This window comes from Herpailurus yagouaroundi, unplaced genomic scaffold (assembly GCF_014898765.1).
Source record: "Herpailurus yagouaroundi ecotype Mexico unplaced genomic scaffold, PumYag 162559, whole genome shotgun sequence".
NCBI lineage: Eukaryota > Metazoa > Chordata > Mammalia > Carnivora > Felidae > Herpailurus > Herpailurus yagouaroundi.
The window spans coordinates 22,932-43,959 of NW_024423280.1; the positions used below are offsets into that span (position 1 = coordinate 22,932).

The 21,028-nt window shown below is 45.8% G+C and overlaps 1 protein-coding gene and 1 long non-coding RNA gene across 2 annotated transcripts; one reads left to right on the forward strand and one right to left on the reverse strand.

Annotated features, from left to right (window-relative positions):
* Positions 1 to 2,189, forward strand: LOC121026842 (transmembrane protein 174-like). The gene is made up of 2 exons (XM_040469657.1): positions 1 to 735; positions 925 to 2,189. The coding sequence occupies exons 1-2, from the start codon at positions 101 to 103 to the stop codon at positions 1,028 to 1,030; spliced, it is 741 nt and encodes a 246-aa protein (XP_040325591.1). The 5' UTR covers positions 1 to 100; the 3' UTR covers positions 1,031 to 2,189.
* On the reverse strand, positions 1,823 to 17,563 carry LOC121026843 (uncharacterized). Its single transcript, XR_005788462.1, has 5 exons — positions 17,420 to 17,563; positions 12,957 to 13,040; positions 12,008 to 12,117; positions 2,466 to 4,960; positions 1,823 to 2,224 (listed from the first exon to the last, which is right to left on the reverse strand). It is a non-coding gene; the product is annotated as an uncharacterized LOC121026843 (long non-coding RNA).
* Between the last annotated feature and the right edge of the window lie 3,465 nt (positions 17,564 to 21,028).

Here is a 21,028-nt window from a genome sequence, read left to right on the forward strand (position 1 = left end):
GCCCAAAGTTCTTCCCTAACTAATCGGAGCCTGTGATTGCTTTGCTGTGCTCTGAGGAGCTCTCATAATCCCTTTCCCCTCTGGGAAGCGGGGTGATTGCATGCGGACGATGGAGCAAGGCGGCAGCCACTTGGACGACTTCCCTCTCAACGTGTTTTCGGTCACTCCTTACACACCCAGTACCGCTGACATCCAGGTGTCCGATGATGACAAGGCAGGGGCCACCTTGCTCTTCTCAGGCATCTTCCTGGGACTAGTGGGGATCACGTTCACCATCATGGGCTGGATCAAATACCAAGGTGTCTCTCACTTTGAATGGACCCAGCTCCTTGGGCCCATCCTGCTATCGGTCGGAGTGACATTCATCCTGATTGCTGTGTGCAAGTTCAAAATGCTCTCCTGCCAGGTGTGCAAAGAAAGTGAGGAAAGGGCTCTGGATTTGGAGCAGACGGCGGGAGGACAATCATTTGTTTTCACTGGTATCAACCAGCCCATCACCTTCCATGGGGCCACTGTGGTGCAATATATCCCTCCTCCCTATGGCTCTCAAGAGCCCCTTGGGATCAACGCCGCCTACCTGCAGCCAGTGGTGAACCCCTGTGGTCTCATACCACCTGGAGGGGTGGTGACGGCCACGCCAAGCCCTCCTCAGTACTACACCATCTACCCTCCAGACAACGCCACGTTTATTGGAGAGCAAGACTACTCTTCGACTGTGGCTGGTGGAAATGACAGGTACGTGGTGTGGAGGGGGACGGTCCCCTTGCAGGTGTCACAGTCACAGCCCGTGACTTTGTCCGGTCTAGAAGGAAGGTGTCAGGAGAATGCGAAGGTCTGTGTGGCCTCTCCCCAGGGTGGCGGCGTCAGCTCTGAGACACGCGTCGTGGGCTGTAACGGGTCTGTGTTTTCTGCTCCCACTGCCAGGTCCGGCCCTGATGCTGACCAGCTGGAAGAGACACAGCTGGGAGAAGAGAACTCCACCTGCTTCTCTCCTCCTCCCTATGAGGAAATATACTCCCTTCCTCGCTAGACCATGATGATGAGGGAACAGCATTTAAGTCATTGTTGCTGATGAATGAGGTGTCGGATGCCGTGACTTTCAGAGTCTGGACAGTAGGACAGCCTAGGCAGCCTGATGGAGACCGTTCAAGGGGGTGCGGTGGGAGGGGAAATGGGAACCAACACGTCTCAGATTGGTAAAAATCAGGCCCGGGGTGGGGGGATATTTCCTTCTGGTACAGCTGGACATTCCCGCATACGGTTCATGGGCAGAAATTTTATTTCTTTGTCCACAACCCACCCCTTGCCAGGAAGGCACTGGGGTCTCAATTTTAGCTCCGGCAGTCAAGGGAAACATCACGGCTGCTGGGACTCTGGAAGATTCCATGGAAGTGAGAGTGGGGGGTGGGTAGCAGGTGGGCAAGAGAAAATAGGCTCACCTGGAGATTTCCCAGTGCCGGTTCTCAGCCCCTCAAAGGGGGTTTGCAGATCCCCAAACAACTCGGTTGCCATCCAGCGTCCCATGAGGGCTCTGAGTATCTTAACGGCTGCAAAACATTTTAACAGCTGAATAAAGTAAAATAACGTCTCCTGTTCAAAAAGTATTAGGTAGCTGGCTACAAAATAAAATAATAACCATACAAAATAAATAATAATAGGATAATGATGTCAATAAATCCTTAAGTTATCACTGGGTCACAAGGACTACTAGCAAGGATAAAGCTTGATGTGTCCACCCAGGCTAGGATCTCTGCTGGACGCAAGCCACCTGGGCCCAGGGACCAACAGAACATGGGTGCTTCTATAAGCACCTGTTGATGAGTTCTGCTCAATTAGACAAAATAGAGCCTCGTGTCCATACCCGGAAAATCATGGATCGTGGAAACAATCTTTATGGTCAACAGAAGCTCATCTTCTATATAAAAGAAGTTGGTGGCCTTAATCTCCCTGAATCTGAACTGGGTAATAAACCACCACCACGGATCGAAGACTTTAGAAGAGACAGTTACGACCATTGAGTTTTAAAAGAAAATATTTTCCTGTCACTCGAGATAAGGGAGGCTCATCCCAGAGGAAGACAGGATTCAGCAATTCCTTAACGTTTTGGTACCATGTTCATGATTTTTACTAATTTTTATCAAAAACATCTCATTTTCCAAGGACATGATTAAAATATGCTTGGCTTATTATTATTGTGATCTGTATTATATCTTAGGAACAAAACCTTTTTTTTTTTTTTAATTTTTTTTTTTCAACGTTTATTTATTTTTGGGACAGAGAGAGACAGAGCATGAACGGGGGAGGGGCAGAGAGAGAGGGAGACACAGAATCGGAAACAGGCTCCAGGCTCTGAGCCATCAGCCCAGAGCCCGACGCGGGGCTCGAACTCACGGACCGCGAGATCGTGACCTGGCTGAAGTCAGACGCTTAACCGACTGCGCCACCCAGGTGCCCCAGAACAAAACCTTTTTATATGAGAATTTGTTTTGATGTGTGATGACAGAAAATAATGGAAAAATGTGATTCTGTTTACAGAAACAATAGTCATGAAATATTGGATTCCTAACTGAGAGCCACTGGTTCTGGGGAGGAAGTCTGGGGACAGGGACACAGCTGAGCATCACCTGTGGCATGCCTACTGGCAATGACACTTGGAGCCCTGCGTGCCTGCTTCCCTCACCCCTTGCTCTGCTCATCCTCCCCCATCCCACAACTCTATATTCCTGGATTTCAGTTATAATGAGCATCAAGGGGAGGTCAAATCACAAAAAGATGTTTGGAAAGGGTGTCCATGTGTAGAAGCAGGCCAGGCAGGAAAGCCGATTTATCTCAGTGATGCCACGAGTCCCACACGTAGGGAAGTGGCCTTGGGGAGTTTTTAGCTCCAGGCAACAAAATTACTCAGCACCATCCCTGTTCCAAGAAAGAGAAAAAGTGCCAACACAGAGGTCATCGATGCCTCCGAAGACTGTGCATCAGAGTGTCAGGAGCTCGAGGTGGGTGGCAGGCCTGGAACAGTCAGGGGGTGGGAGAATGAGAAATTGTTCATTCAACTTCTACTCCCTGGTAGGACATGGGCCAAGTGGGGATAGAACAGCGAGGAAGCCCACCAACAGAAGAGCAGAGCTTCTAGTCTAGGAGGGGAGACAGATCTGATCAACTACTCTCTGACATCCAGGAGGGGTCTCATAGCTCTGGACCGGTCAGGAGGATCAGGAGGGCTTGCTTGAGGAAGTGAAGTCAAGGCCCCTGCCTTGCAGAACCCCAGGGAGCACTGTTCACACAGGAAAGCTTTGTGACTGATGTCTCTTGACCTCTGAGGACTGTCCTGGTAGCTGAGGGAACAGTAGCTGATACCCAGTCAAAGAGAAGGAGGGAGATGCCTGGCAATCCCCCCTAAGCGGGAGGCAGTATTAAGGGGGCACCTTACAGGCTGTGTAAACAGTATTCCTCTGCCACTGCAGGGCACCAAATAGAGGGGCCTTCTGCTACCCGAGAATTACATCCACCTGCTCTCTTGCTTCAAGACACCATGGTCTCTGTCTTCACTCAGGGGTTGCAGGTGCCAGCATGATAGAAAGCCCACTGAATGGCTTTTGGATTCCAACACTGAGTCTGTGCTCGGTCTCTTTGACTGGAAGAGTTTTTAGTTTGTCATCCGGATATTTGCCTTTTATCATTCTTTCTGTCAGTATCTTATGAGGGATGAATGGAGGACTGTGATGTGGGGCTAGTGAATCAGAGTCTGTCCGGCCCCTGCTATACTATCCACCCTGAGATTATCAGTGTGCAAAGTGGCCCTGGCTTTGGGAACGTGCTCAAAGTTTCAGTGCCCAGGCCAGAACCTTTAGGGCCTTGTCAGCCTTGTCAGCCATTTTAGTCTGTGTCGGCAGAGCAACTGGAAAGCCATTGAATGCCCTTAATGAGGAGGGAGCTGTGATAATGATTCTGAACACTTACTGGTTAGGGTAAACCCAGTGTCACATAGGGTGTAACATTGACTTTGCTGGCAAAGCTCAGATCTAGGTTACCCCAACACCAGGAGACACTTCTCCACCCTCAGCCGTTAGCGGGACAGTGTGTGTGGGTGCGTTCTGGCCATCTATATAGAATTCAAAAGAAAGCTAAAAGGTCTTGTTAATCAAAGGAGACAGGTTTCTGAAGAATGTAATGTTGTGTGGAAACTTCTCCTGGGAGCCGATTTGGGCTGGGCCTTTTGGCTGGAGAGACTGATAACACCTCAGGATCTTGACAGGGCAGGAGAGGGATTATCTAGGCCTGTGAAGTGAGGCCCAGCCACCAAGGGGAAGAAGCTTTCACAGAGCTCCTGGGACTTCTTCTTGATCCATTTGGGCCAACCAAGGACTGGATCTCTTGTGCAATCTGGGTGTGTGTTTCCTCCCTTCTACAGAACTCCAGAGGGAGGGGTCCTGCAGAGGTGGAGGGCTTCCCAGAGCCTGCGATCAATCAATCCTTTCCTTTTGGCTCCACTGTGCCGGGCACCGATCTGAGTTTCAAGCTCTTTGCTACAAAACCAGCCATTTAAATAATGCTCTCCGCACTTTTTTTTTTTTTTTTTTTTTTTTTTTTTTTGACAGAGGGCGGGGTACATCATAAAAATAAAGACTCTTGTTTGGGAAGAGCTGGCTGTGGGTGTCTGTTTTCAGCTTCTGACCTCTGGAGCGCCTCATGGGCCTTGTTTACTGTTGGATCCCTGGAGCAGGGCTGGCTGAAACCCTGCACCCCAGGCGGCTGATGTTTCTCCCCCAAAAAGAAGCTCCTCGTAGTAACCGTTGTCAGGTAGACTCCTTTTATCAACAAAGAAAGCTTCCCACCTAGTTCTCAGTAGTGTCCCTGCCCGTCGAGATAACCAGGGTGCTGTCTGCAGAATGCAACTCACACCACTTGGCATTCACCAAAGGCCTCATGCAGAGCCCTCTGCACAACCAACACCCGGCTCCTGTTGAGTAATAAATATGAAATAAATAAATGAAGAGCTTTCCAAATGGCTAATACATGACCACTTCAACTTAGCTGTTCTGCTGTTTTCTACATTGTGAAAAATTTCAAACAACTACAAGGGTAGAGAGAATAGTACATGAAACCCTGCGGGGTCATCCATTACCCAACCTCAAAACTCATGGCCGAGGTTGTTTCATTGACACCCCCACCCACAATCCCCCACCTGGATTTTTATTATTTTTTTTCAGGGTTTTTCATCTTTTTATTTTATTTTGTAAAGATTTTTTTTAATTGAGGTATAACTGACATCTAACATTATGTTAGTTTCAGGTGTACAATATAATGATTTGGCAGTTGTATAACCCAACTGGATATTTTATTAATTGATTGATTGACTGACAGAGGAAGAGTGTGAGGTGTGGAGGGGTAGAGGGAGAGGGAGAGAAAGAGAGAGAAAATCTTAAATAGGCTCCATGTTCAGTGCAGGGCTTGATCCCATGATCCTGGGACCATGACCTGATCCAAAATCAAGAGTCCGATGCTTAACTGACTGAGCGACCCAGGCACCCCCAACTGGATTTTTAAAAAGTAAATCACATCATCTTAAAAATATTTCATTGTGTATCTTTAAAAGGTAAAGACTCAAAAAAAAGAGTCATGCCATGATTACACCTAAAAAATGTACACTTCCTTAAGGTCATCAAATATCTAAATCACTGTTCAACTTATTCCCAATCTTCTCTATTTTATTTTTACCTCTTCATTTTGCTTCATTCAAAAACCAAATGAGATTAGCTTTTTGCTAAATGCATCCTAAGTTTCTAGTTACCTTATACTGTATTTTGGAAGGCAGACAACCAGAAAATTGTTCATAGTAGCAGATTCATATTTATTAAATCTCACTTTCCAACCAAAAATGTTTTTCAAGATTTTTCACTTTATATCTCCTCCTTTGTCACTTCCCTGAAACTCTAAGACTTCCCTGGAAGAAGAAACTTATTTCTTCCAATTTTTGCACATTATTAGAGATTTTTTCTAAACATAGGCCTAGAAAAAATACATACACGAAAACACAAAGCGATCTTTAAGTGAATGTTTAGTTGATAATTATGAGTTGCTGAATATTTTCAAGAGTATCTGAAAATTCTGGCAACCTTTAGCAGTTTTGACTTGTTAGGCCAAATCTTTTAGGAAAAAAAAGTTCTTCCCTTCAGAAATCATAAAAACTCCTTGGAACATCTCAGAAGTAGAAACCAGAGTCTCTCTTTAAGAAATAATTGGCAAAACCTCTTGCTGAACATTAAAATATTACCTGGTACAATTTAACTCGCAGAGGTCATTGATTGTGGACCTCTCACCAGTGAGTTCCCAATTCTCCTCAAGTTAAAAATGAATATATTTTCTGGACATGCCTACAACTCTTCCTTTGAAGGTGGATAAGTGTGTGTGTGTGTGTGTGTGTGTGTGTGTTCACCTATACCCTCTTATAGAATGTGATTTATGGATTTCTTGCCCATTTACTACTAGTAAATCATCAAGAGTTTTATGTCCCAGGCAGTCAGCAGTTGGTTATAAAATCAACAGCGAGCCGTACTAAATAAACCGTTACTGGATTGCTCTTAAGAACTGATGACAAATCAGAAAGTGAAGACAACTCCATGGGAATGATTCTCACCTGCCTTTGGGATACCACAAAGGTCTCAGATAGGGGAATTTTATTTGCCTTGAGCTTTTAAGAAGATTAATAACCAGATGAACTGGGAAGGAAATCAGTTTTCTGGGTTCCAGAAGTTTTCTTCGGGAACAAAGAATTTGTCCTCCAGCACAAAATCTACACGTGTGTAAATCATACACACAAATATGTCTACACACAACGGGCTGAAAGTGAAGCTTGTGTAAGAAGTCAGAGATTTTCCACTTTGAATCTTCCAATTTATTAGTTTCAAAAAATAAAATTTTAAAAGATGGAATGTGTGTATGTGTACAGTTTTTAAAAAAATTTTTTTTTAATTTATTTATTTTTGGGACAGAGAGAGACAGAGCATGAACGGGGGAGGGTCAGAGAAAGAGGGAGACACAGAATCTGAAACGGGCTCCAGGCTCTGAGCCGTCAGCACAGAGCCCGACGTGGGGCTCGAACTCACGGACCGTGAGATCATGACCTGAGGTGAAGTCGGCCGCTTAACCGACTGAGCCACCCAGGCGCCCCTACAGTTTTTAAAATAGATTTAATATGTCTTAATGAATACATAAGGACTGGTAATAATCGTTTCTGGAGCAGAGGATGGGAAGGTCATTTTTCACTTTAGTCCATGCTAATCAATGGATTTTTAAAAAATGTTTATTTATTTTGAGAGAGAGAGAGAGAGAGAGAGAGAGAGCATGAGCAGGGGAGGGGCAGAGAGAGAGAGAGAGGGAGACACAGAATCTGAAGCAGATTCCAGGCTCTGAGCTGTCAGCACAGAACCCACGAGCCGCGAGATCATGACCTGAGCCAAAGTTGGACGCTCAACCGACAAAGCCACTCAGGTGCCCCTAATGGATTTTTTTTTTTACCATGCTCATTTACTATCTGTTCACAAAATCATTTTTAGAAAGAGGAAGAAGAGGGGCGCCTGGGTGGCGCAGTCAGTTAAGCGTCCGACTTCAGCCAGGTCACGATCTCGCGGTCCGTGAGTTCGAGCCCCGCGTCGGGCTCTGGGCTGATGGCTCAGAGCCTGGAGCCTGTTTCCGATTCTGTGTCTCCCTCTCTCTCTGCCCCTCCCCCGTTCATGCTCTGTCTCTCTCTGTCCCAAAAATAAATAAACATTGAAAAAAAAAAAAAAGGAAGAAGAGAAGGAAATGATCTTTCCCCATGTACTTTTACTGTTAACAGCATCTTCTTGAGTCCTAGAGTAAATAATTTTCATTGCCACCGCTGCTTATATATGCAACAGATATACACACAAGGCACATAGATGCAAATGTGGTATGTTTATACTGTGATATGAATAACACTTTTACATGGACATACACACATAAGGTCTCGGGAGAGAGAACAGAGTGTTCCATTGTCTGTCACTCACCCTGTGTGGGAAAGATTTTTCACACATATATGTTGTTGCTAAAGTCCTCTGCTGGCTAATGTTCAATGTTAGGTAAACAGTGACCAATGTCAATGGAACAACGGCACACAGAGAGTCATGAGTCAGATTCCACAGGTTCTTTCTTTGATAGTTTTCTCAACCCAGCCTCTGCCTCCACACCTTGAAAAACTGCTCACCACAGCAGCAATTCACGTACCTTGGGACCTTTGGGGATGAAACTGAGAGTAACTCTAGCTACCCAATTTCCTCATCAGAAGGAGCTGTAGGATTAACTGTGCCCCCCTTCCTACTCTTTCCCACTCCGGATGGGTCCGTGCAAGGACATCAGCGCCTGCAGCAGCCACAGGCCCTTTCCCTCCTGGTCCTTCCTGCATTCCAGCTGAGGCTTTTCCTTCTGGGCCTCTGGGGCTGGTCTGATCGCCCCGTCAGCCAGGAAGGACTCCCTGATCCCTCGACAGTCTGAACAGGAGCCACGAAAACATGCTTGGAATTTTTCAGAAGGCCAAGAAACTGCAAAGGGAAAACAAAAATCTCTGTCTATAAAGCTCCAAAGAGAACAGGTTTAGACTAGAGCGTGTCTCTGCCTCATTTGGCCCCTCAGAGGTCACTGGGGGCTCACCTTCAGGGGTCACCTTTCTGGTCCCTGTGCTTAAGTGACACCCTGGCTGACCTCCCAGCTTACTCTGTGGTTCTCAAAGGCCCGTGGCAGGAGGCACCATGGCTACTTAGACTTGTGTACCTGGCGGATATTCTTTCAAAACTGGACAAAGTCAGTTTGTCACTTCAAGGGAAATAACTGACAGCATTTAGTGCTAATGATAATATTGAACCTTTCAAGCGAAAATTAGAATTTCTGAAAATTTTATTTGTCATCACGAGTTCGACAACTTCCCTAAAACTGTACTTTATTTTTGAGATCAAAGTGGTATTTAAAAATGTCATTTTAAGGGCACCTGGGTGGCTCAGTCTGTTAAGCGTCCAACTCTTGGTTTCCGCTCAGGTCATGATCTCACAGTTCCTGAGTTCAAGCCCCACGTCGGGCTCTGCACTGACAGGGTGGAGTCTGCTTAGGATTCTCTCTCTCCCTCTCTCTCTCTCTCTCTCTCTCTCTCTCTCTCTGCCCCTCCCTGACCTACCTCTCTCTCTCTCTCAAAAAATAAACATAAAAGAATATTTAAAAATGTGATTTTAAACTCTATTATATAATGAAATGTTAACATTTGAAAGGTCGGCATAACTCAGTGAATGAATATTTTCCACATGAGCACTACATGATATTACAAAATCATGTGCCTGTAAAAAATACATTCAACACACTAGATAGACCAATGGCTTTTCATGGATAGACTGCAAAATAATCATGGATATGATTTCAGATTCCATATTGCAATTAGCCTTTAAGAAACGGCCATGTGAGGGGCACCTGGGTGGCGCAGTCGGTTAAGCGTCCGACTTCAGCCAGGTCACGATCTCGTGCTCCGTGAGTTCGAGCCCCGCGTCGGGCTCTGGGCTGATGGCTCAGAGCCTGGACCCTGTTTCTGATTCTGTGTCTCCCTCTCTCTGTGCCCCTCCCCCGTTCATGCTCTGTCTCTCTCTGTCCCAAAAATAAATAAATGTTGAAAAAAAAATTAAAAAAAAAAAAGAAACGGCCATGTGAGTTTTGGTGTCGTGTCAAAGAATAACATCTACAATTATCTGAAAAGCTTTAGAAATATTTCTATATTTCCAACTTACACATCTGTGTGAAACCAGATTCTCTTCATATAATTCAACCCAAACAGCACATTGCAACAGATTCAATGCAGAAATAGATACAAGAATCTGGCTGTCTTCTGTTCAGTTGGATACTTTTATAAAAATTCGCAAAATTGAAAAGAAATACCATTCTTCTCACCTTTCTTTTCCACTTTGGAAAAAATATGTTATTTAACACATAAAGGGTATATAATTATAATTTTTATTTATTTTAATTTTAAAATTAATTAAAGTAAAAATTAAACTAATTTTTAATTTATTTTTAATTTTTTAAAAAGTTTATTTATGTGTTTATTTATTTATTTAAGTAATCTCTACACCCCACGTGGGGCTTGAACTCATGGTCCCAAGATTGAGTCACACGCCCTTCTAACTGAGCCAGGCAGGTGCCCCTGTAATTTTTATCTTTATGTTTTAAGTTTTTTGAAGACCCTGGAGCGCTTTTAAATTTTTTCTAGCTTTATTGAGGTATAATTCACAAGTAAAATGATAAGATTTTAAAGTGTACAATGTGATGATTTGATATACAATATACTAATATATTAATATATTTGATATAAAATATACTAATTTTATAATGAATAAACAATATTTAATTTTCTTATTTTAATTTCTAATATGGTAAATACTAATATATATCACATAATCAAAAATTCTTTGGGTTCCTCCGTATATTTTAAGGGTATAAAAGGTTTTCAAGAGCCTAAGTGTTGAGAACAGCTGGCCTACACTACAGGGGTAGAAAAGAAGGACTGTTCACGTGTCTTCCTAAAACACTACATTTCCCAGCCTCCTTTGCAGCTAAGTATGAGCATATGGTTAAGTTCTGGCTAACTGGATGTAAGCAGAAGTTTTGGGATAGGACTTCCAGAAAGACTATGTGGAAAATACACAGCTAGGGGAATTCCTTTTCTGACTTCCTGCTTTTTACTCATTCTGAAAGACTACAACTTACATGTGATCACAGAAGATCTAGCAGCCAGCTTGGACCATGAGGTGACCCTGAGAAAAGAAGCTACTTATTATAAAGATGGAGGAGAGGGGCGCCTGGGTGGCTCAGTCGGTTGAGCGTCCGACTTCGGCTCAGGCCAACGATCTCACGGTTTGTGAGTTCGAGCCCTGCGTTGGGCTCCGTGCTGACAGCTCAGAGCCTGGAGCCTGCTTTGGGTTCTGTGTCTCCCCCTCCCACTGCCCCTCTCCTACTCATGCTGTCTCTCTCTGTCTCTTGATAATAAATAAATGTTAAAAAAAAAAAAAACAAAAAACAAAAAAAGAGGAGAAAGATAGAAAAAAAAGTTGGTCTTTAGTGACTGTTACGATGCTGCCTGATTGTCTACTCTAGATTTCTTTAAAATGAAAGAGAAATAAAGTTTTAAATCTTGTTTAAGCCACTATTATTTTGACTTTACGGTTACATGTAGGGAAACCTAATTGGTTCCTTTAAGTGTGACAATGTGCTAAGATTAGCCACAAAGGACCCAGCTTTACATGGATTCTATAACTATTTCTCATGTATTTTTAAGATTGGGTTACATCCGCATGACAACCATTGTATTAAGGTAACATTAGTCATGGTTAGCATTGTAGGCTCTCAGAAATTCATTCAACCCTTTAAGCAACAAACATTTGGAGGCTCATCGTATTGGCATGCAGTGAGCCAGGCACTGGGTGTACATGCCTTCAGAGCTCTTGTGGTCCAGGGACGGAGCCACCACCCTCCAGGAACTGGTACTGGGTCCCATGTTAAGATAAGTTAAGACTATTCTCAGTATGAAGAGAGAAGCAGACAGCTTGTCACTTAATTGGTGTTTCTGGGGCAGGACTTAAAATTCTCATGAGTAAATTTCATTGTCACCCACACTCATTGAACCAGAATGGCCCAAATAAACAAAGAGGCTTCCTTCTCCCCTGTCCTTAATTTTGGTGGGTTGACAAATCTCATTTCCAAGATTAGCCATGTCCGTTATTGAGTGCTCCCTCATGCTACAAGGTCGATATAGTAAGTGGCTTGATTTGAAATACCGTTGTAGAAGGCCAACAAAGGTGGCCAAGGAACCACCTGTTACTAAACTCTTCTAAGCAAAGGTAACTTTTTGTGGAACCTCAAAGCAGTCTCTTCCCTCCAGTTGTACAAAGTCTATTACCATTTACTGGGAGCATTATAGATGGGGACTGGGTAAAGAAGAGATATACACAAGCCTTACTCATGAAGGCTGGAAGATTCCAGAGGAGACAGCATCTTCATGGTTACCAAAATTCTTCCAGGCTCCTTGGATTTGGGGTGGATTCAGCCCAGACCTGACCATTGCACACCCTGCTGAGTATTAAACACGATGATACTATTGATTAAAAACAACAAAGTCCGCAGACTTGTAATTAGTAAGTCATGCTACCCTGATGGGGAAAGCAGGGAGGAGTAAAAGCCTAGGTTGAACTAGAACTCTAGCTCTGCCACTTACTAGCTAGGTGACTTTAGGCAAGTTGCTTAACCTCGCTGAGCGTGAGAGAACACGTTTAGGCACGTGTTCTCAGACAATGCTGTTCATTCTAGGAGGTGGACAAACAGACCAAAATGTGCTAACATAGCTGGAGAAATGACTTTTCTATTAGTTTTTCCCTGCCATAATCTATCACTTTAGAATTAGGTGTGTTTTCATATAACTAAATCCTCCAAATGACATTACTTTAAACAAGGTAAGTTTATTTCTCTCCTCCATGTGAAAAGCCCAAAGGTAGGTAGTATAGGGCAGATCCCTATCATCAGTGTCCCAGACTCCTATCTTTCTGTCATCTTTAGTCACCAGCCAGCTTTCCTCTTCAGTCATCCCATAGTCCAAGATGGCTGCTGAAGCATGGCATTATGTCTACATCCTAGAAGGTGGAAGGAAGTAGACAAAGACGAGAAAGGGGGGGGGGCGGCACCTGGGGGGCTGAGTCAGTTGCGTGTCTGACTTCAGCTCAGGTCATGATCTCACTGCTAGTGAGTCTGAGCCCCACGTCGGGCTCTGTGCTGACGACTCAGAGCCTGGAGCCTGTTTCAGATTCTGTCTCTCCCTCTCTCTCTGCCCCTCCCCTGCTTGCGCTCTGTCTCTCTCTCTCAAATATAAAACACAACATAAAAAAAAAAATTGAAGAAAAGAAAAAAGGGCATACCTCACACCTGATTCGATTCTCTTAAAGCCTTCACCTCATTGACCAGAATGTGGTCCTGTGGCTTCGCCAAGCTGTAAAGGAATCCTGGGAAACACAGCTGTTCACTGTTACTGTTGTTCTATTACAAGGGGGAAACTTGTAGAATGGATACTGGGCAAGCAACTGCAGCCTCTTCCATACTTGGTTCTCTCTCTCTCTCGCTCACTCGCTTCGGTTTAGACTCAACTATCTGCTTAAGAATTTGGAACGTTTCAGAAAATGTTTGTTTTGAATCCCTCTGCTGAACCCAAAATATTAACTTTGAAATGCCAAGTATAAATACACATGCCAGAAGCAAGTTTCGGCCAAAGAAGCTTGACTTATAATTTCAGAACGACAGATGCACTCATCAGCAGGGAAGCATCAATGAGTTACAGAGCATCTAAGTTGTACAACAGGGAAGCTTTGAACCACAACACCAAGGACTTGCTGTGTCACATATTTGTCTCATTTCTTTCAGTTTTTGTGGGATTTTCAGTGTAACCCATCCTCACATTTGAAGGACATTAGTTGTTATGGAAACAGGGACATTAAATTCACATGGCAGGATTTAATGGTATTGACATAATCAAAACAAAGTGCGTTCATTCCAGAAGCTAGGATTTAAGGACTTGAGTTCTTCGGAGTTTAACTTGCTCCCTGAGTTTGTGGTGGGGAGGGAGAGGGGAGAGTGTAGGAAGCCAGACACCTTTGGGAGCTGCCATAACTTCTTTGGGGCATTAGAGCTATATTTAGTGCAATTAAGTTGCTAATTCAGTAAAAATGACTACAGTTTCCTTGTGGCCCCAGAGAATAAAATGCAGCTGCTAACGGTGGCTGATTTATAACCTAGGCACCGGGGGAAATAAGCCAGATTCTTCCGAGGGCCTAAATCACTCAGCCAGGCGATCAAAACAGCATGCTTGCCCTGGGCAGAGCACCAGAGTTGTGCAGCCTCCAAAACTGGGCTTGACAAACTCCCTGTTTTCAGCAGGATTAGACCCCTGCCTCTCCCTCATCCCTCAGAAGGATGCAAGAAGTATAAGAGAGCCTTCAAAGACTCAGAGGTCGGTACTTATGCTCTCCTCAGCCTCAATCACAACCCAAGGGAAACTGGGACTCAAAAGGCAGAAAAGTATGTATTTCGTCTGTGATCTCCCCTACTAGCAAGTTAAGGTCATTGAAGATGGCATATGTGTGTGGGCAGGGCCGATTTGAAGGGCTAGCCGATTGTATACCGCACACCCCCCGGTGGACGCCATTCACAGCATAGTCTAAGTCAGTGGTTCTCAAACGTGGCTGCATATTAGAGCCACCTGAACAGTTTGAAAAATTCCAAAGCCCAGGCTGCATCTCAGACCAACTAAAAATCAGACACTAGAGGAGGGACCAAGATGCCAATAATGTTTAAAGCCTCCCAGGTGACTCCAATGTGCCACCACGTTTAAGAACCAATGGTCTGACTCACGTAGACTTTGATGCGAATGGTGTCCCCTGCAGCTATACTGGGGACAGTTTGCACAGACTCACATCACAGCCCTGGGCAGGGGTGTGACAGCCTCTACACAGAGGCTTTTCACTTATGTTGTCTGCTGAGAATTTTTTTCCCTTCTTGTTTTCTTCTTCGAGTTTATGATTCCTACGGAAAGATTTAGAAGATGGACTTTGCAAGGGAGATCGGCGCTTGTGATGAAGCCTCATCCTCGCCAGACTTCTCCCTCGAGCTGGGGCCTCAAATCAGGTGGCCCCGCTGACCCCTCCCCGCCACCAAAAGGCCCCATGTTTTGCACATGGGAAACAGTCAGTGGTCCTTAGTAGAACATGGGCATAGGTGAATAATGCAGGGGCAAACCATGCTAGGAGAAGAAAGTTCTGGGTGCTGAGAGGGAGACAATGACCAGCAGAAGGGAGTGCTAAATAGCTATAAATCTGGCTGAGAGCCTCCCCTCAGCCTTGTCAAAGGCAGTGAGTCGTAGGGGCCTGCTACACTGTCCTGGTGAGCCAGCAGGGAATCCAGGACCTCAGGGGGCCCTTGCACTCACCTGCAGTCACCAGGTCTCTGGACCACACGCAGTAGAGCAGAGCAGCCAAGGGCAGACTCCTGGAGTCACAGGATTTGGCCCCTTACTGGCCGAGTAACTTTGGGAATGTCTGAGAAAATTGTCATACCTCTGCCCCCTGTATCTGGTGAGTGGAATAGTCTGTGCCTCTTAGTGTGGCCGTGAGGCCCAGCTCAGTGCTTATCATGTGCCCAGAGCCCCTGTAGGAGCTTTGTAAATGAAGGTAATGGTATTTCTGCCCAGGCTTCGGGTCTAAGATTTCATTGCCTTCACCAGGGAAAGTCAGCAGAGGGAACCGGTCACCCTCCAGCTACCCTACCCTACCCCTGATCTGAAGGTGCTCTGTCACCAGGCCGTGGTGTGTGTTTCATGGATCCACTGATAACAAAACACTTCCAGCAGAAGACAGTAAACTCTAAGGTTGTGGTGTGGTCTTTTTCCTTTTTTTAACATTTATTTATCATTGAAAGACAGAAAGGGTCAGCATGAGCAGGGGAGGGGCAGAGGGAGAGGGAGACACAGAATCTGAAGCAGGCTCCAGGCTCTGAGCTGTCGGCACAGAGCCCGACGCGGGGCTCGAACTCACAAACTGTGAGATCATGACCCGAGCCGAGGTCGGATGCTCAACTGACTGAGCCACCCAGGCGCCCCTGGTTTGGTCTTTTTCTTTAAGGATCTGGAATGGTGTTTTTAAAAAGTACGTTCTGGGGGCGCCTGGGTGGCGCAGTCGGTTAAGCGTCCGACTTCAGCCAGGTCACGATCTTGCGGTCCGTGAGTTCAAGCCCCGCGTCGGGCTCTGGGCTGATGGCTCGGAGCCTGGAGCCTGTTTCCGGTTCTGTGTCTCCCCCTCTCTCTGCCCCTCCCCCGTTCATGCTCTGTCTCTCTCTGTCCCAAAAATAAATAAACGTTGAAAAAAAAAAAAAAAAAAAAGTACGTTCTGGAGTCAGAATGGACTCATCTCATTCCATCCTTCTGTTCTGACCCGTGACCCTCTCTCTCTCTCAGTTTCCACATCTATGAGATGGAAACCACCATATTCATACATATGGTTTATGGACAGAACCAAAGGATATAATGTCTGGAACATAACTAGCACCTGATAAAAGCAGCTGATATTTTCCATCAGTCTTATTCGCACCTCTCGTCTCCATGAGCTAGGCTGATGGCTCTCTGGCCCCATGGCTTTCCACAGCAGTTTCTGCCAACCTCGGTCCTGCTTAACTCCAAGTACTCCCAGAGAGCCCCGTTTTCCAGGAGTTCCCACTCCAAAGTGTCCCCCCCGCCCCCGATACAACTTCCTTATGTCAAAAATAGAGTTCTTGCTTCCTAGGGCAATCATTACTCAAGAAACGCTTCCCACATTGGATCACGTACCTCGATGTGCCCCATTAAGTCACCTCTCTTCTTTCCCATTGCTCCTGTAGGTGGACTGTGTCCTGTTTCAGCAGAGGCGACATATTTACTCCAAGACACTTGTGCCATTTAAAATGGACACTTTCTCCCAAGCGCGCCACCCCACGGCCTGCCAGCCTGCTGCATGCCAACACGGGGCTTGGGAGGGGTGCATGCACAAACTGGCTACTCCTAAACCTAAGAATAACTTGCACCCTGTGCGATGAACTATTTTGTGTTTATTCACGGCCTGAGCCCCACCCACATTCAACTTGACATCACTGTTTCCATAGTAAGTAATAATCTTCAAATGGAATACAGCAGGAACTGAAAGCCCCACAAAATGCAGCCAAATGAGACAAACATGTTCCTTAAACAATGGATACAATAGTGTGGTGTGGCCGCAAGCCTATGCATTTATGTTCCAGATGACTTCCATATCTCAACCCCTGGTTCTTCCATTCAACAAGGAATGGGGAGGATTTGCAACTATGCAAATAATACACCACAACCTCACATATCCTATGGGAGCACATTTTTATATAGAGAGACACGACTCACATTAACTGTTAAGACGTATTCACGCAATCCTGCATCTGGAACATGTGTTAATCCTCAACGTTTCAAAGTAAGTATTTGGACTTTAGTTCTTTACAGAATTTAAAATAGACCTTGGAACCTTGCTCTCATTCGTTGTTTGTAGCCCTCACTTAGCGCCCAGGATAGGTTCTTTTCATCGCTGCCTACGTTTTGATGTTTAGGTGTTAAATATAAGCTCTTTAAGGGCAGCGGCCCTGTCCTATAACAGATACCATGATTTCTCAGAACTGAGCACAGAGTCTTACACACAGAGGTAGTTGTTTATGTTTATGGATGGACAGAAAGCATAACACTGCCCAAGAGAAAAGAGAATCCATATGACAGGTAGTATCTGAACACACGTAAGGGCATTTTGTTCCTGGACATTGTAGAAAGACATTAACACATCCTTACCTTCATGCCTCGAAGTGTGGTCCGTGAGTCAGCAATGTGACATCCTAGAGGTTGTTAGAAATGCAGAATCTTGGGGCACCTGGGTGGCTCAGTCGGTTGAGCGTCCGACTTCAGCTCAGGTCACGATCTCACGGTCCGTGAGTTCGAGCCTCGCGTCGGGCTCTGGGCTGATGGCTCAGAGCCTGGAGCCTGCTTCCGATTCTGTGTCTCCATCTCTCTCTGCCCCTCCCCCATTCATGCTCTGTCTCTCTCTGTCTCAAAAATAAATAAAAATGTTAAAAAAAATTAAAAAAAAAAAAGAAATGCAGAATCTTAGGCTTACACCTCCGGTCTATACCACCTTCACATGCATGGTTGAAAGCGGTATTCAGGAGAGAGAGAGAAAAGCCAATGATAACATTTACTGAGTTCAAACAGAGCCTAGGACGGGGGGTGCGGGGCAGGGGGGAAGATAGGGGCTGGGCATTGAGGAGGGCACTTGTTGGGATGAGCAGCGGGTATTGCCGCGATGAATCACGGGCATCTACACCCAAAACCAAGAGCACTCTGTATACACTGTATGTTAGCCAACTTGACAATACATTATATTTAAAAAAAAAAAAAAAAAAGAAGAGCCTAGGAGGTAGGTACTATCATTATTCCATTTCACTAGCTAGTAAGTTGTGGAGATAGAATCAAACCTACAGAGTACATGCCTGTAAGTGCATTGCAACTTACAGTCAGGTGGAGCTTCCTTCATGAGGCATTTGCATACTGATAGGACTTAAGGCAGCCTATATTCTATATGTTACGTGAGTACTACATGCTTATCATAGAACAATTTGAAAATACCGGTAAACAAAAAGAAGTAAAAACCACCCAATAATGGTAGCATAGTTATTATTTTAATAAATACTCTTCCATATATCATTTGTTGAATATTTACGAGTGTCTATATGCATATATGTATATATTCCCTCACTTTTTTAACAAAAAAAGGAATCACAGTATCCATGCTATTTTGTGACTTTCCCTATTTTAAAATATCTTTTGAAGTTTAGATCTCTCCACTTTTCACCGTCTCCTCTTCTCCACACGTGTTTTTAATTCCCACCCACCCTTGAAGGATTAGCTCAGGGCTCACCTCCTCCAAGAAGCCTCCCTTGATCACCCAGACCATGGGTGGCAGTGATGCTTAGCTGACACTGCCAGCCTGGCCACCTCTGCCTGTATGCCTGTGACCCTCATTCCTGGGCCACACCAGCTCAGAACAGGGTTCGAATGATATTCACAGGACATTGGCCCCCACCTCCAGCTTCTGCTGATGGAAATTCGGCAGCCACATCAAGTTTCTGTCTCCAGGTTCCAGGGTGCTCTTGGATGCCTCACACATGTGTCCCATCTGTCCTCTTCTGTGACCCAGCGTGTCTGTCCTCCCCGTGCTGGCTGCTCCCGGCACTAACTTGTCCACTGTGAGCACCTATCCTCTCCCAGCCATAGCTGACAGTCAGCTGCTGGCTGGGTTGGATTAGAATTAACAAATGAAATTGCCAATATTCTCCGGTTTTTGACCTACGTCCGTGGCATTTTCCTGAGATTCACCCAAATACTCCCACTCTTGCATTCCATGTGACCGCTCCTCTGCTGAGCTCTGACGGCTGTTCCCAGTGCCTGGAGTAGACCCACCCGCCTGCCTCATGCTCCTTCATTAGGGCACAAAGCAGAGCAAGCTTTCCTCTGGGCGTCCCTCAAGCTTCCGGTGGGCGAGGTCTTTCACTGAACCTCGCCTTTCTTCCAGGTGACAGGACCTTCTCCTGTAGAGGCTGCCCAAGTGTCTTTGGGGACACCACACCCGAAGACAATCTGAGTTACCTGTACCGGGTAGTACTCAGAACGGCCCCTCTTCACCAACTGCTCACCTATGTGACTGGCTCGGCTTGGGCACCATGGGGGGCTTGGGCACCATGGGGGTGGGCGCCCCACCCCCGTATCCGGTCACTGTCTGGTAAGCGAAGGGTGCCCTGCTTCTTCACTGCTTGGTAGCACCATCTCCCCCATGAAGCTGCTGCCTCCTGGCCTCTCTCATGCTCAAACACCCCACATTTCTCAGGGGTGTCAGCTCGCACCTTTGCTCTGGGGTCCTTGTTGTAATTAGTCTCCTCTCTCTACCAGCCTGCTGGGTGAGCATGCATAGGATCCCACTGGCAGGCTCAGCCAGGCTTTGAGTTCCGGCTCTAACACTTGCTAGCTTGCCTTAGTTTCTTTGGCCGCTCAATGTCTCATTTTTCTTGGCTGCTAAAAGGAGATGATAAGAGTGCCTGGTTCACTGAGTAGTTTTGAGAGTTAAATAGAATCACCCATGAGAGAGGCTTAGAGCAATGCCCAGAACACCGCAAGCCCGTAATAAAACCTGGCATGAAGCCCCTGACAACATCTCCTTCCCCTTAGCACTTCGGTCTGTGCCTGATACCCCCGTGGTGGGTGATTAAAGCTACCTGTAAGGAAACGGAGGCAGCTGTCCTGTGCTAATTATAGAGAAAGCAGACTGCAATGAGAGAGAGTGAGTAAGGGCATGGAGGAGTCTGTGTCAGAGGGGCGCTGCACCCCAGTCTCCTAGCCCCTGGTCATATCCCTCATCTCTGGGGGACATTTCCTCCCAGCATCCACAAACACCCAGGTACTGGCCGGGTGCTTCTGGAAACCTCAGGCTAGAGCTGTGCAAATTTCAGAACCTTGGAAAAAAGTGTCCTCACTCCATAAAGCAGCCATTTAAGTCCCAAGAACCTGGGGGCCAACTGGAAGACATGATAAACGTCAGGATCTGATGGCTTCAAAAGCACATTATTCAGCTCCAAATATATACAAAGAGTCCAGATTGATGTACAGCTTCTGAAGATCTGTGCAAATTTCAGGCCGAAAAACAAGAGGGGGCTGTGCAGAGAGAAATACTCCAAACTGTCAGCACTAGGCAAGCGCTCGTTCCGGGGACCAGGCTGGGACTCTTGACACACACATGTGTCTTTCGAGCCTGCTCCACTGGAACCCGCTGACAAAACGCCCCCCCCCACACCCCCAGCAGCTTTGCTTTCATCTTGGCTACCCCTTCTATGCACCACCATGGCTTTCATGTATAGCGTCATAATAATACATATTAAGTTTATATTTAGCCCTACTTTCGCGGGAGAGACGAACGTAACCAACTCCTTTGGTGAATGAGCATTATAGAAACACAACAGCATGAATAGGCATGAGGGGGTCATGATGCCTGTGGACGTACGGTGGGTTTGCCTGGTGGTGAGCATTCTCAATAAGTTCCCCAGCCCTCGGCGAGGAGTGCTCCTAAAGATGCAAGACTTTTGAAGCGTCTGCCATGTGGGGATGCAGCAGCCATGCATTTTCACAGGACCAGCTATACAATCGGCATGTGAGTGCAAAATGAAACTGGGGCTCCTCGTCCAAAACGTATTAAGAGTTTCAAGATGGTGACAGCAGGGCACTGAAGTGCGGGGGGCTCTTTTAAGTATGAGGTCCTGGGTGACTGGACAGGTCACAGAGCCATATCATTAGCCCTGCATTTCAGGCCACCGTATCGAATTCAGGGAATGTCACATTCCCCTATTTCTCCAAAAT